The 15,022-nt window shown below is 42.2% G+C and overlaps 1 protein-coding gene across 3 annotated transcripts in view; it reads left to right on the forward strand.

The window, feature by feature from the left end:
* Positions 1-14,479, forward strand: part of LOC119974781 (syntaxin-1A) — a 339,400-nt gene extending 324,921 nt beyond the window's left edge. The window contains exon 10 of one of the 3 annotated variants that reach the window (XM_038814026.1): positions 13,491-14,479. In XM_038814026.1, the coding sequence (XP_038669954.1) occupies positions 13,491-13,571 (81 nt within the window). In that variant the 3' untranslated portion in view covers positions 13,572-14,479. Of the gene's footprint in view, positions 1-3,980; positions 4,515-13,490 lie in introns of those variants that run through there. The other 2 variants (XM_038814025.1, XM_038814027.1) reach the window with 2 other exon arrangements.
* The last annotated feature ends 543 nt before the right edge of the window (positions 14,480-15,022 follow it).

A 15,022-nucleotide genomic window follows, 5' to 3' on the forward strand; every position in this document is an offset into this window, starting at 1 on the left:
TTCCTCTCCTTTCTCCAACTGCATCTGGTGCTGAAGGCTTAGCTGCTCAAGGGGCAACCTGCCCCTGGCAGCTATGATCGATAAGCAGAGACAAAAATAAATGTTCTTCCAGATTTCCTCACCTCAAAGCAGCCTCGTCACCTCCTAGTTCATATCCAGCAGCCACGTAGCTTAATCATTCACGTAAAATCTTTAATGAACCAATAGAATCGGGCGGTGTAATGGAATGCAGTTGTTTCATTTTTTCTTTAATTCCTTGATGTGTTCAATGCCGATAACTAGTTGAGGTTTTAATAATATAGTTTCAAAATAGGTTTATCAACAAAAATGAACATTTCTAATCAGTGTCGAGTCCTCCATCTGCAAGTAACCAGGTTTAAAATTACTGAAAATAACTTTTTTAAATTATACAGTCATTTTATAGCTTTGTTGGTGCATGCTTGTTAGCTATTGAGCAAACTGCATACTTTTAGATAAGAAAATAACTTTAAAACAGTTATCTATGTGCCTAAGAAATGTATGTGATTTGAAGAACCTTCCTTAACCAGCTTAATCATCAGAATCTTACAATGCCAGCCTGAGAAATGTGTTTAATTTTGTGGGAAGAGCCCAATTTAGGCAAAATCGGATCTTGAACCTACATAGAAAAACCTACGCACTGGCGTTTAAAGTTCTTTTGTGCCAGTTAATTCCCCTGGATTGTGATGATATTACTGACATAAATAAGCAAGAATATGACCCCCTGATCACCCAGAATTAGTACACGGGAGCATGGTAGGACCCAGCAAGCATGGTTCGCAATCACAGCCTAACTTGTGAAGATGTGATGCAAAATAATACATTTTAAAGCTGGAAACTAGGGATGAACTTGTGTTGTGAAATTCTTTTTGACAAAGTTTTATGAAGATGTTGACCTCAATTAGTTAAAATGGATTTATAAATAGGTGGAGATTTTCATCCCGATGTGTTATTGTTGTAAATATCCGATAGCACAGTTTCAAACAACTTGTGGTTATTCGAAAGCATCATAAATGGGAGACAATCAATGGATAGTCTGAAGGAAATATGTGAAATTTATTCCAATAGAAGACAATCAATGGATATGTAAAGAGAAGTATTAAGGATAAGAATAAGGCATTGAAAATATGTAAAGTGCATTAGATGGGAAGTTGTGATAAACTATCATCGTAAACATAAACAAGGTAAATATGCTGAGAACATTGAAATTGGCAATATAGGGTTTCACAAAAATGTCCTTAATAGACAATAGCTGAAAGTAGTTCAGTCCACCCGAAATGATGGTGAAGTCTGGCTTCTGAAATTAAACAGCTACTACAAATCCATCTTTTCTCAGGGAGATCAGCAAGAGTTGCTGGAATCTAATAATCGGGTTTTCAGGGACAGCAATGGAAGAGTGAAACAATATGTCAATAATGATGAATGTGGTCATTAAAAAGATTGAATGAACTTAGACAAAGTTGTGACACCTCACAACTGGAACATGTAATTTTAACAGTGATAGGGCACAAAACTTTAGTCATCTTTTCTGAGCTACTCCAGGTGATTAGAAAGTGGTTAACACAACTTTATTGTTTGAAGAAGGGAAACTATACGCCAGCAAGTTCAATGTCTGACATGGGATAAGTTTTTTTTAACTTTTAAGATGCAATGGGTTAACACATGGACAACCATTAACATGTAACAAGGAGAATGGGTACCGCTAAAGTCGGTCATGTTTCATTACCTGCTGCAGTTTTTCCCAACACCCCCTTCCTGGTGGGCAGTGAAACAGAGTTGTTATAAAGTCAGATTTTCGCAAAGCCGTGGGTGAGGTTTCACACTGATAATTGATGGCTAAACTAAAAGAGTTATGGAATAAGGAAGAAAAGTGCTTAGTTCCAATTAAAGAAAAGCAAAAGGCCCTGCCTCACATTAGCAGAGAAATTGAGCACAAGTGTCCAGCTTCCAATATTACTGTGCGTGGATTTGGTCAGATGTCACCTGGAGTGTCTTGTGTGCAATTCTAGGTGTTGGTGACAAACCAGCTCCACAATATTAAGCAACAGTACTGGAGCCATGTGGCCTGTGGTCGCTTAAATTGTGTGTGGAATACCAGTGCACAAATTCTTTAATAGCTTAATCTTCCTGTTGCATTCGTTTTCCGCCCCCATCCCCCACCAAATCCCAAATTTTAATCTGCAGCAACTTGATTATGAATGTGGCAATGTGAGGAATAGAACAGATCTATCTTGCCAATTCCCACTCATTCTATTTTTGGCGATACATGTAGCCGCAATGATATAATGAAGATTATTATTATGAGTTTTAATCAAAGCACGGGGAATTGATGTTCTGGGATGTTCGATAGTACCTTCAAGGGTAATTAGGTTCACAGGGACTCAGGATCACTGCTGTGGTTAAAACATTGTAATTGTTTTTGCTCTTACTTCTTATTTTGCCCTTTGCTGGTTGGCTGCCAATTATCTCCTTATCCACTGGCTTTCCACCTTTTAAAATAGCAAACAATTGGTTTTCTGCCAGGAATTCCACTCTATCTTTCATTCTTGCAAAAGGAAGAGGAGCAATAGCCAGACTGTCGAGTCCAGATCTGTGGGAATATGGTACCCGCCCATCACAGTACCAAAACAGAGCCAGCCCGGGTAGGGGGCGGGTGGGGGGGATGCCTGAGGAAGGTTCACTTTTAAGTTATTCCATGGTCCAAACAGATCTGCAACCCATTTCCACCAATCTGTCAGTGACTGTTATGGTCACCATCACCCTTGACTTCTGTGATAACATAATTTCAACCTTCCACTGTGCACATCTGTAACATCCAAACGCTCGTGCACAGATGTATCGAACAATTCAGAATGCATTGTCCTCTAGTGCCAGTAATTTTGTCATTTTGCCATGGAAAAATGGTGCCAACATGTAATTTTGTTGAGCAGTAGATGTTCCAAGACCCACTATTTGCTGCCTGAAGCAATGTTAAACGTTTCTTCTCCTATCAGGGGCTGGTTTAGCACACTAGGCTAAATAGCTGGCTTTTAAAGCAGACCAAGGCAGGCCAGCAGCACAGTTTAATTCCCGTACCACCCTCCCCGAACAGGCGCCGGAATGTGGCGACTAAGGGCTTTTCACAGTAACTTCATTTGAAGCCTACTTGTGACAAGAAGCTGTCTTGAGTGTTAGGCTGCTGTGTGCCAGAACAACCATCTTGTATTTCAAGTTGCCCTTGTCTGACAACAGCTAGGTCCTGAGATGGACGTTGTGTGGGCAGCAATTTTTGAACTGCCTAGCCAGCCTTACCCCACCCTGCTTGATGCCACGGATGTAGTTGGGAGATGACACGCATGTGCTGCTGTCCTGGCAGCACCACTAGCTTTGCATTGTCTGGTTAGCCCACTGGATCTGTGGGACAGCAGATGGAAAGGTTATGTGGAAAGCAGTGAAGTCCTGAATGATGCTTGGCTGCAGCTGGTCAGTAAGTCCTTTTAAATGTAAGAGACAGCTTTCTCTCACCTGGCACTCAAGACCTCCATCATAGCCTTAAACACCATGGAAGAAGCGAAGGCTTCAAACCCTTAAAGGGTGATGTCTACTGGAACACTTCCTGAATCGAATGTGTGCCCAAGTTGGACAATAATGCTGCATTGAGCTTAACACAGTCAGATATAGTCCAGAGCAAAGGCTCCCAATTAAATTTGCGATTGACAGACAAACTAACTGAACCTGTCTATAGTATTATGTCACTAGGTTACCCATTGGGCAGCCTCTAACCCTGTGCTATCCAAAGAGCGGGAGATGTTGGGGGCCATGTCATACTCTTGGCGTGTATTATTCCACAGCATGTGTCAGAGAGAGCAAGTGTTCAGCTGGGCCTGTGTCACATTCTGAATGTTTTGTTTTCTGCTGCAGTTTTCTTGTGCTGTATTTTTGCATGCTGAGCTTTATCTGGTTGTTTTCTTCCCTCCCCACAGAAAAAGATCTTAATAGGAATTTGCATTGCAGTAGTACTGTTGGTTATCATCATTGTTCTGGCTGTGTATCTCAGTTAATGCTCCAAAACACCATGAACCCACAGAATCATCCTGATTGATACTAAAGCTGGGCTTTTGTTCCATCATCACCATACAGCCCGCATGTGGAATGGAGAGATTGCAGCTGGTCATTTCCATTTTTTGTCAAACATCCATCATTTTCCAGGAGGTGATGTTCGTCGCCACCAAGACCATTGCTCAGATTTCACTTCTACCTTCCAATGTGGACTTTTTGTTTTGGCATCATTGTAAGCTGAAGAACAACATCAGGGTTTTGTGCTGACGTCTCTTCTCTATTGATTATCGGTTTACCTGCAATGCCATAATCCCATTTGAGAAACTTTATCAGAATGAACCTTGCCTTAACAGGCTATGATTTCACCATCTTGTTAGTCGACTTTGAATCCAGCTGACGTTCTGCTGTAATCAGGTTTTTATAATTTCTAATCCATCTTCTCACCGCCCCCTCCACTTCTCTCTCCCCTCCCCCCCCCCCCCCCCCCCCCCCACTTCAGTATCTCCTTCCCTTCTATCCCTTTCTCCAGCTCTCCCTTTCTCTCTTCCCTATCTCGCTCTCCTTTTTTCTCTCCTCACGCTCCATTTTCTCTCACTCTTGGATTTATCCTCGGAGGATACTAAATCCACACGGCTCCAGATAGAGACACATCTCGCCACACAGAGATCCAGCCACATGCCAATGCAGATCCACATGATCATAGTCCTCCTGATTAACCTGTAAAGACTAGCAGTGTTGGTGTTCCCACAGAACATCCATTCCCACTGTCACTCTCCATACAGACAGAAACAAGGAAGAGTAAAAAATGATACCGGGAGGGGCAAGGAAATGCGATTAGAACCGATACCCCCACTTGAAGGGTTCCAAACACATTGGGGCAATTGCCCTACCTTGCTTTCATAAGTAATATTCATAGAGAAAAAAAATAAACCCACAAATAGAGAAACAAGAACTAATTTAGGAGCAAGAAGCAATAAGTAAGAAAAGGAACACTGACTGGAATAGGAACATTTTCTAAATTCATTGGTGGGATATGGGCTTCCCTGGCTCGGCTAACATTCATTGCCCATCTCCAATTGCCCTTGAGAATGTGGTGGTGAGCTGCCTTCTTGAACCACGACAGTCCATATGCTCCATTTAAAGGAACAATTGCAGAATGGATGTAGCAGCATATGAATATGCAGACAGGAATAATTACAGGGCAGGTGGTTGGAATTTGTGAAACGGAAGGATACTTAGCCCATCATACCAGGATGAAAAGAAAAAAAATCTCCTGACATATTTTGACAAGTATGTGCCCATGTAACGAGCATGGCAACCAGTGGAATTACTTGAAATAAAAGCAAAATACTGTGAATGTTGGGACTCTGAAATAAAGACAGAAAACACTGGGAAAATTCAGCAGGTGTAGCAGCATCTGTGGAGGGAGAAACAGAGGGCGGGATTCTCTGGCCGCGCCCATCCGGCGACTGGGAATTCCTGCCCGAGGTCAGTGGAGCTTTACATGGTCCGCGTCCCGCCCATGACGATCTTGCAGCGGGCGGGGTGGAAGAATCCGGCCCAGAGTTAATGTTCGAGTCCGGAACTGTGTCTCTCTCCACCGATGCTGCCAGGCCTGCTACGTTTTTCTCGCATTTTCCATTTTATTCTGGGAATTGCATATCCTTTACTTTCCAAATCAAAGCTCCATTAGATCGCTTAACATTCTCTGCTCCAATGAAAAAATAACTCACTTTCTCCAATCTCACCTCATCTAAAACCTCTTGATCATAGAATAATCTTTGAAATTCTGACTAAAAGTGTGCACCCAAAAGTGGAAAACACTGACTTTGTGGTTATCACATTTATCACGGACCTGGAAAAAAAATTACCAGCAAAGATTGAGTGGACTCTGGCATTAATTTCCCCTATTCCACAGTAACTTTCTAGTTACATTATCTGTAGGGTATAGGTGGTGTCGCAAACAGTGAGGTCACCATGCAGGCTAAGAAGCCAACCAGGCTGAAAAATTCTCACCAACCAGTAAATAAAAAGCGTGAATTATAATTCACCTTTTTACTGAGAGTAAAGTAAAGATTGAAACAGCCAAATGGAATTAAGGTTAAAGCTGAATTATCAACCTGAAAAAAGAAAAATATGTTTTATTATTAAAAAACCTGTGGAACTTGAATCATGGAATGGAGAGGATGGCACTTATAAAATTATGGTCAAGAGAGATTGTTTACATACCATTAAAAGCTCAATTACACCTCATTCAACATTTTTGATGGGTTTTACACTGGGAATAATGCATTCGGAGTTCAGGTTCGCGTCAAAACATTGGCCGCAATATTCCCACAAAATTTCTAAGTGTGTTCTCTGGCTGGAAACACGACGCGATTCCCACCGGCTGGGTCAGCGAGATCCAGATCTCAATCCATCCACACTTAGACGTTTGTTTGGAGATTGGGGTGGTTTGTGCCATGAATGAGATGGGCAGGTCCTAAAAATATTAGCAAGGCCAGCTCCTCAGAGACAGGGGCACCAATTTTAAAGAGCACCTCGATCTTCAGGCAACCTGTCAGAACCCCACCCCCATCCTGCATCACTATCATCAGTCACCCCCCCCCACCCCCACTCCCCATCCCCTCAAAGTGAGTGGCACACTGCTAGGGAGTCGGCAAAGACCCACCCCTTCCAGGCCGTGCCTCTTGACAGTGCCAATCTGGCAGTACCAGGGCACTTACCAGTCATGTCGCTGACCACCCTGTGACTTCAATGGACTCCGGGCTTCACTGTGTATACAATGGAGACGAGTAGTGATTCCCGCCGGTGCAACATTGCGCCCATGGTTGGGAGAATTGAATAGGCCCGGTGAATTTGGCTTGGTGCAAAACCTGAATAGGTTAATTACATTTTTTTTAAATAACCAAAAAAAAGTACCCAATTCCTTTTTTTTCTCCAATTAAGGGGCAATTTAGCGTGGCCAATCCACCTAACCTGCACATCTTTGGGTTGTGGGAGTGAGACCCATGCAGACACGGGGAGAATGTGCAAACTCCACATGGACAGCGATCCGGAATCGAACCCGGGTTGTCGGCACCGTGATGCAGCAGTGCTAACCACTACACCACCGTAACACAGAGCGGGGGGTAACTCACAGGCACATAGAGAGGGGGGGAGAACAAACCCATCATCTCTGGACTCAATCTATAGAACCTCCTCTGAACTGCCTCCAATGCCACTACATCTTTCCTCAAATAAGGAGACCAAAACTGTACACAATACTCCAGGTGCGATCTTACCAATGCCTTGTATATTTGCAACAACACTTCCTTATCTTTATACTCAATTCCTTTTGCCATAAATTCCAACATTCCATTTGCTTTCCTTATTATCTGCTGCAGTTGCATGCTCGTTTTCTGTGACTCATGCACAAGGACACTAGATCCCTCTGCATCGGACCACCCCAAAGTCTCTTCCCATTTAGGTAATAAGTTTCCATTTCATTTTTTTGACCAAAATGCATGACCTCACACTTATCCTCATTAAACTCCATCTGCCACATTTTGGCCCACTCTCCTAACCTATCTATCTATTTGTAAGGTTCTTGTTTCCCCATTGCAATTTACTGTCCCACTTATTTTTGTGTCATCTGAGAATTTGGTTATAGAACCTTCTATTCCTATATCGAAGTCATTAATATAGATTGTAAATAGCTGTGGCCCAGGAACCGAACCATGTGGCACCCCGACTAGTTACATCTTGCCATCCAGAAAAGACCCACTTATCCTGACTCTCTGTCTCCTGTCCATCTGCCAATCTTCTATCCAAGCTAATAAATTACCTCTAATCCCATGTGATCTCACCTTGTGAATTAACCTTCTGTGTGGCACCTTATCAAACGCCTTCCGGAAGTCAAGATATATTACATCTACAGGATCCCCTTTATCCATTTTGCTTGTTCCATCTTCAAAGAACTCCAGAAAATTAGTCAAACATGATTTTCACTTCATAAAACCATACTGACTCTGCTGCATAGCGTTTTGGCTTTCCAAATATCCTGATATTATGTCCTTGATAATTCTAACAATTTTCCAACAACAGATGTTAAACTAATTGGTCTGTAATTTCCCGCATACTGCCTCCCTGCCTTTTTGAATAAAGGCATTACATTAGCATTTTTCCAATCCACCGGAACCTTTCCCATGTCCATGGAATTTTGGAATATCATAACCACATCGTTTAACACCCTCGGATGTTGGCCATCAGGCCCTGGGGACTTGTCTGCCCTCAATTCTAAGAGTTTGTTGAGTACTGTTTCCCTATTGATGCTGATTGTTCCAAGTTCCATCCTTTCAATGACCTCTGAATTGCCCATTCCTGCAAGAATGTAATGGTGTCCTTCCCCTTGAAAACTGAGGCACAGTATTGCTTTCTCATCTTTGCCATTTTTGTGTTCCCCACTATTAACTCACCGATTTCATCTGCCAAGGGACCAACATTCACCTTAGCGACTCGTCTCTTTTATGTACCTGTAAAAGCGTTTGTAATCCTTTTTGATATTCTGCACTAGTTTTTTTCATAATTTATCTTCGCTCTTTTTATTACTTTTTTAGCATCCTTTTGTTTATGTTTGAAAGTTCCCCAATCGTCCAGCCTGCCACTGGCTTTTGCAATATAATATACCTAGATTTTTGTCTTTATAATGCCCTTGCCCTATTTTAGCCATGGATGCTTTTTACCCCTCTTACCATCTTTTTTCATAAATTTAGAGTGCCCAATTATTTTATTTTCCAATTAAGAGGCAATTTAGCATTGCCAATCCAACTAACCTGCACATCTTTTGGGTTGTGGGGGTGAAACCCACACAGACATGGGGAGAATGTGCAAACTCCACATGGGCAGTGACCCAGGGCCGGGATCCGAACCCGGGTCCTCAGTGCCGTAGTCCCAGTGCTAACCACTGCACCAAATCTGTCCTCATGCCTATGTGATTTCCTTTGTTTAATTCCAGAACATTAGTGTGGGACTCCATTTTCTCACCCCCCCCAAACTGTATCTTGAATTCTGCCATTCAATGGTCACTACTCCTTAACTGTGAGGTCATTAATTAATCCCCCCTCATTACAGAATCGAGAGTAGCCTCCTCCCTGGTTGGTTTCCTCAACATACTGTTCCAAAAAACAATCTCTAATGTATTCAATGAACTCTGCCTCCAGGCTACCCTTGCCAATTTGATTCCAACCTATGTGCATATTAAAATCACTCATTATTATTGCCGTACCTTTCTTGCAAGCCCCCAGCGTTTCCTGGTTTATACTGTGCCCCACTGTAAAAATACTGTTTGGAGACCTATAGATTACTCCATCCAAGGACCTCTTCCCTTTGTTATTTCTTATTTCTACCCAGACTGATTCCACATCTTGATCTCCAGTGCTTATGTAATTTCTCATTACAGCACTCATCCCATCCCTCACCAGCTGGGCTACACCACCTCCTTTTCCTTTCAGTCTATCTTTCCGAAATACTGCGTACCCTTGGATATTCAATTCCCAGACCCAGTCTCTCTCTAACCCCGTTTCAGTAATCTCCACCAAGTCATAACCTTTTATTTCTATTTGCGCCATTAGCTCATTAAGTTTGTTACAAATGCTTCTTGCATTTAAATTTGTTTTAATGTTAAATTTCCCTACTGTTCTATAATTCCTTGGTGCATAAGGACATTCATCTGTTCTGTCCCTCACTTATTTTCTGGTAGCGATCCACCACATTGCTAACCTGCACTCTTACCTCATCCTTTGAATTGGGTTTTCTAGTTTCCCCGACAACTGAATCCCCCCCCCCCCCCTCCCATTTAGTTTAAAGCTCTATCTACAGCCCTAGTTATGCGATTCCCTTGGACTGTGGTCCCAGTATGATTCAGATGAAGACGGTCCCTTCGGAGCAGGTCCCCTCTTCCCTAGTACTGGTGCCAATGTCCCATGAATTAAAACCCATTTTTCCCACACCATCTTTGAGCTACGCATTTACCTCTTTAATCTTATTGACCCTGTGCCAATCAGCTTGTGGCTCAGATAGTAATCCAGAGATTACTACCTTTTTGGTTCTGTTTTTTAATTTAGGTCATAGCTATTCATACTCCCTTAGCAGAACCTCTGTCCTTGTTCTACCTGTGTCATTAGTACCACCGTAGTCCACAACAATTGGATCTCCCGCTCAACATTCCTCTGCAGCCCAGACGAGATAATTTTTATGTCACAAGTAGGCTTACATTAACACTGCAATGAGGTTACTGTGAAAAGCCCCTAATCGCCACCTTCCGGCACCTGTTCGGGTACACAGAGGGAGAATTCAGAATGTCCAAATTACCTAACAGCACGTCTTTTGGGAATTGTGGGAGGAAACCGGAGCACCAGGAGGAAACCCATGCAGACACAGGGAGAACATGCAGACTCCACACAGACAGTGCCCAAGCCGGGAATCGTACCTGGGACCCTGGCGCTGTGAAGCAACAGTGCTACGCACTGTGCTGCCCATATCCTGAACCTGAGCACCAGGCAGGCAGCACAACCTTTGGGATTCTTGATCCTGGTCACCGAGAACAGTGTCAATGACCCTAACTATACTATCCCGATTACATTTCTTTTCTCTCCCCCATTTGAAAGGTTCTCTGTACCACAGTGCTGTGGTCAGTTTACTCATCCTCTCAGCAGTCTCCGTTCCCGTCCTAACAGGGAGCAAGAATCTCAAACCTGTTGGACAGGGATAAAGGCTGAGGCTCCTGCAACCCTACCTCCTGGATCCCTCTACCTACCTCACTCACAGCCACACCCTCCTGTCCCTGACCACTGGCCAAATTGAAATTTGTTATTCTAAGGGGTGTGACTGCCTCCTGGAACACACCCCCATCCCGGATGTGTCTTAGTGTCCGAAGCTCAGGGTTCAGCTCATCAACTCTTAGCCGGAGTTCCTCAAGCAACCAACACTTACTACAGATGTGGTAACTGGGAACCACAATGGGATCCACCATCTCCCACATCATGCAGGAACAACACATCACCTGACTCTCCCATCTCTTATTTTATTTAATTCATTTTTAATTTGGATTTTCAACTCTTTAATTTTTTATTTTATAATTTTTTTATAATCTCTCCATATTACCTCTGTCTGAAAACAATTTCTAAACTGTAACTCTAAACTGTAATAAAGTGGGTTTTCAAATTTAACCCAGCTTTCCTGTTAGCTAATCAAATCACAGCCTTCCTGTGATGTCACTTTCACTTTTCCCCCCAGTCAGAACTCTGTCAGTTTCAGTGAGTGAGAGAGACACATACTGTCTTACCTTCCCGAGCTGCTCTCCTCTCTGCTGCTGAAATTGAAGGTCTCAGATCTCTGGTCACAATTTAAACTGCCTTACCTTCCCGCACTGCTCTCTGTTAGTTTGCCGATCAGCTGCTCTCCTCTCCGTTGCTGAAATTGAAGGTCTCCGGTTCCTGCTCAGGATTTAAACTGCCTTACCTTCCCAAGCTGCTCTCTATTAGTTTACCAATCAGCTTATCTCCTTGCCGTTGCCAAAATTACTTTCACCAATCACCTTCCTCACAAGAGTCATCGGGTGGAAACCTTGATTGATTTTTCTCCCTTCCAAATCCAGTGCTCTTTCCGTCAATTGTAGTGCCCCACTATGGCAATACTGGCCTCTGTGGCTTAGCACTCCACTGTGTAATGCATTTATTTACTCAATCGCTGGAAAAAAACTTTTTTTCAAACAAATGTATAGCTGTCGTGTATAAGGCTTGTAAAGACTGCCAGTTTTAAATCATACCAAAGACAGGGAGATCATTTTTACTTTTTGCAATTGGATATGTACACTGCTATATAAAGAATTACTTCAAAACAAATAATAAAAAAAGGTAAAGAAAATTAGGAATGAAACAAAGTTAAAATGTTTCCCTGGACTCATAAGAGACTATTATTAATGGCAAAAGATATTTGCAATCTATTAAGTAACAGCAAAAGTGAGGCAGCTATAAAGGTTTAAAAAAAAAAGGGGAGGGATAAATTAATGCATCTTGGTACCAAATAGATAATATCGGATCAGTCACTCATTATGTGTAGTGCCCAACATTGAGGTCCATTGCAGGCAATGTGCACATGCGCTGCCAATCCAATACTGCCTGTTTTGTGCCACTGCCCAAGACAAATTTCTGGTCCAGTGTATTATTTGGCTGTGAAACTACAGCACGGCTCATTATGTGTGGATAATGTGGTCATTCTCCAGGTGCGATCATCCCTTCTTTCTACATTTTGCTCTGTTCTTTTTGCATCTACATTACCGCTCTCACTTTATCTTCATCCATTTATGAAGAACTGGCTCACTGTTCTTTTTCCATGAGTGTATATTTTATGTCTGCTTTATTATTGCTTTATAAAACGTAATGTTTGAAAAACATTTCTCATTCAACTCATTTATGGGGTGTGCGGGAGGTGGACGGTGATTCATTCCGTGGGCAGCAGTTGAATATTTCTGACAAACCATCAAGAGTTTGAGAAGCTGTTCATTCCACAGGCGTCGCAGAATGAAGGGAGCCGAGGCTTGAAATGTGGGCTAGAATCTCACTGGAAGAGTAAGCAAACTTAACTATTATTTGTCTCGATACTGTGCAGTGCCTGATGAAAGGGGTCTTCCCAATCCCAGCAGCCTCTTGGGCAGTATCCATGTTAACAACACAGGATTGAGCCCAGCCAGGCTGTGAATGCCTGCCCCCATATTCCCAATCTGGCCCGTTTTCCAAGCCTGGAAAGAATTTGAACGTATAGCCAGTATATCAGTCCGTAACCAGTTAACGAGAGTCAACACTTTACAAAAATTGTGCACTGAATTTCAAAGTGAAAAGGTAATGAAGGGAAAAAGTTTTTGCATTCCTCAATATTTAAGGTTAGTTTTAGTGCAAAGCTTTTGTCAAGTGTGGCACTGTAATATCAGGTGTTTTTAAACTGAGGCCTGTAATAGAGTCAAAGTCATTGGGACACAGTCTGTTTCTAGTGTGAGGTGTTGGTTAATGCGAGAGGGGCTCCGCAATATATGAGGGATTTGGAGTGCGCTGGTTTAAAATTTGTGCTGTGCTAGTAGTACAGGCATGATGATTTTAATGAGAGGGTGTGTGGTGGGGGTCATTTGTAATATAGGGTACTTGTGTTGTAAAATGGATTTGTAATGTGACAGAGTTGTTAATATGGGGTGGGGGTGAGGGTGTTTGCAATGTGGGATGGCAAGGGCAGTGAGTTCCATAAAGGCAATTTGTTAATGTAAAGGGAAGATATTAATCTTTGTTGGAATCATTCATCTTCCATTCTGTAAAGATCCTGTTCAATAAATGTAAAATAAAAGCTCCAGAACTAACCATTTCTCCTCTTCTTCCTGTCATGCTGCTTGGATTTGGGGCCTGCAGAAGAAGATTATGATCATTATATGCTGTGTGGTGCTGGGGGTCGTCATCGCCTCCACAGTTGGGGGAGTATTTGGATTTTGAAAAACACAAAATAGGAGAGAATCTACCAATGTGATGTGGGCAGTTCAGCCACTTTGTGAGAATGAAGTGACTTACTCTCAGTATAACACTGAGAAAGGTTTCTCTGCATGACTATCTAGCATTACTTCCTTTACTGGTTCTGCTCTTTCTGGCTGTTAAGGTATGGTAACATTTCTTTTCTCTATAATTTTTTTTTCAATGATGCGCTGTTTGCCGTAAACACATGAAAATTTGGCCCTGGAAAAAAAAACTTCACATTTAAAAGGATTGATCTTAACCCATTGATTGCCAAAGCCAAAGAAAGCCCAGTTAATACCAACAAACACAGTGGCTGGAGTCGACATTTTATAAGATACTGATCACAAAAAAGGCAATATCTTTTTTAGAAACTCAAATTAGTGTGCACAAGTTTGAAAATCTTGTCAAGGTTGGAAGAACGCGGTGATCCGACATCTCATCAGCACAGTGGTAACCCACTGAACCAGGCTGAAGGCCATGACACCAACAAATGTGTTCTGTGGAAATTCCTATCTTCATAACATTTCCTTAGATGGAGGAGTGATCTGGTCTGAAGAAGTTCTGCTTAAAGTGTAAGATTCAATGTTTGCTGCTATGGGCGACGACCTGCCAGACTGTCTTTGAAGCCTCTCTTCTGATCTCAGCCTTAGCCTTTGCTAATTACAGTATTTTTCATTCGCTGTCATTTCTTCATGTGAAGAAGAATCACTGCTGAAGACCTTCTCAAGTGGTGCTATCGTTCCCTGTGATGTTAGAAAACAAGGCTGACAAGATCTGAAGAGTATCTTTAAAGGATACAGCTTTTTAAACAAACAAAAAAAAGTGAAATGAGAATGGAACAATCCAAATAAGTTGTCATCAATTTATTTTTTGTATTCTGGTCTGACAAAGAAAAAGAAAATCAGGAACCTGGGCAGGTGAACCATCAACAGTTCCACCTGTCAAAAAACAAATTATGTCAGTCTTACTCCAAGTGGAAGTAGAAGCTTTAAGAAAGCATATGCTTCACGTCCATCTCTTTATTTTATATAAGGTACCCTCAGTGAGGAGCAGATTCCATCTCCTATTTAACATACGTCCTAAACCGATGAAGCTTTCATTTTAGCATTCATAAAGGGCTTGTGTTAGGAGATTTTGTACCTTGTCTACAATCAGTTCTTCAACATTTGGGTTCGAGTTTCTTTACATTCCATGTGACATGACGCTTTTATTCTGGTTGTTTTACAAATGTTTTTCACTTGTGCAGTTTTACCAAGAATATGCAAGTCCTTACCAGCTGCCAGCGTGGTTAATGTGCAGTCCTATGCAGCTAGGTATCAAAGGGCTTTAAAGAGCGGTTAGCCGAGACTTGCCAGTTTACCACCAAACTGCACTTGGGTTTGGCAGCTCCTTTGGGTTGTTGAGGTGATGTCAGTCTGCATGTGGTGCAGCAA

The sequence above is a fragment of the Scyliorhinus canicula genome, chromosome 12 (assembly GCF_902713615.1).
Source record: "Scyliorhinus canicula chromosome 12, sScyCan1.1, whole genome shotgun sequence".
Classification (NCBI taxonomy): Eukaryota; Metazoa; Chordata; class Chondrichthyes; order Carcharhiniformes; family Scyliorhinidae; genus Scyliorhinus; species Scyliorhinus canicula.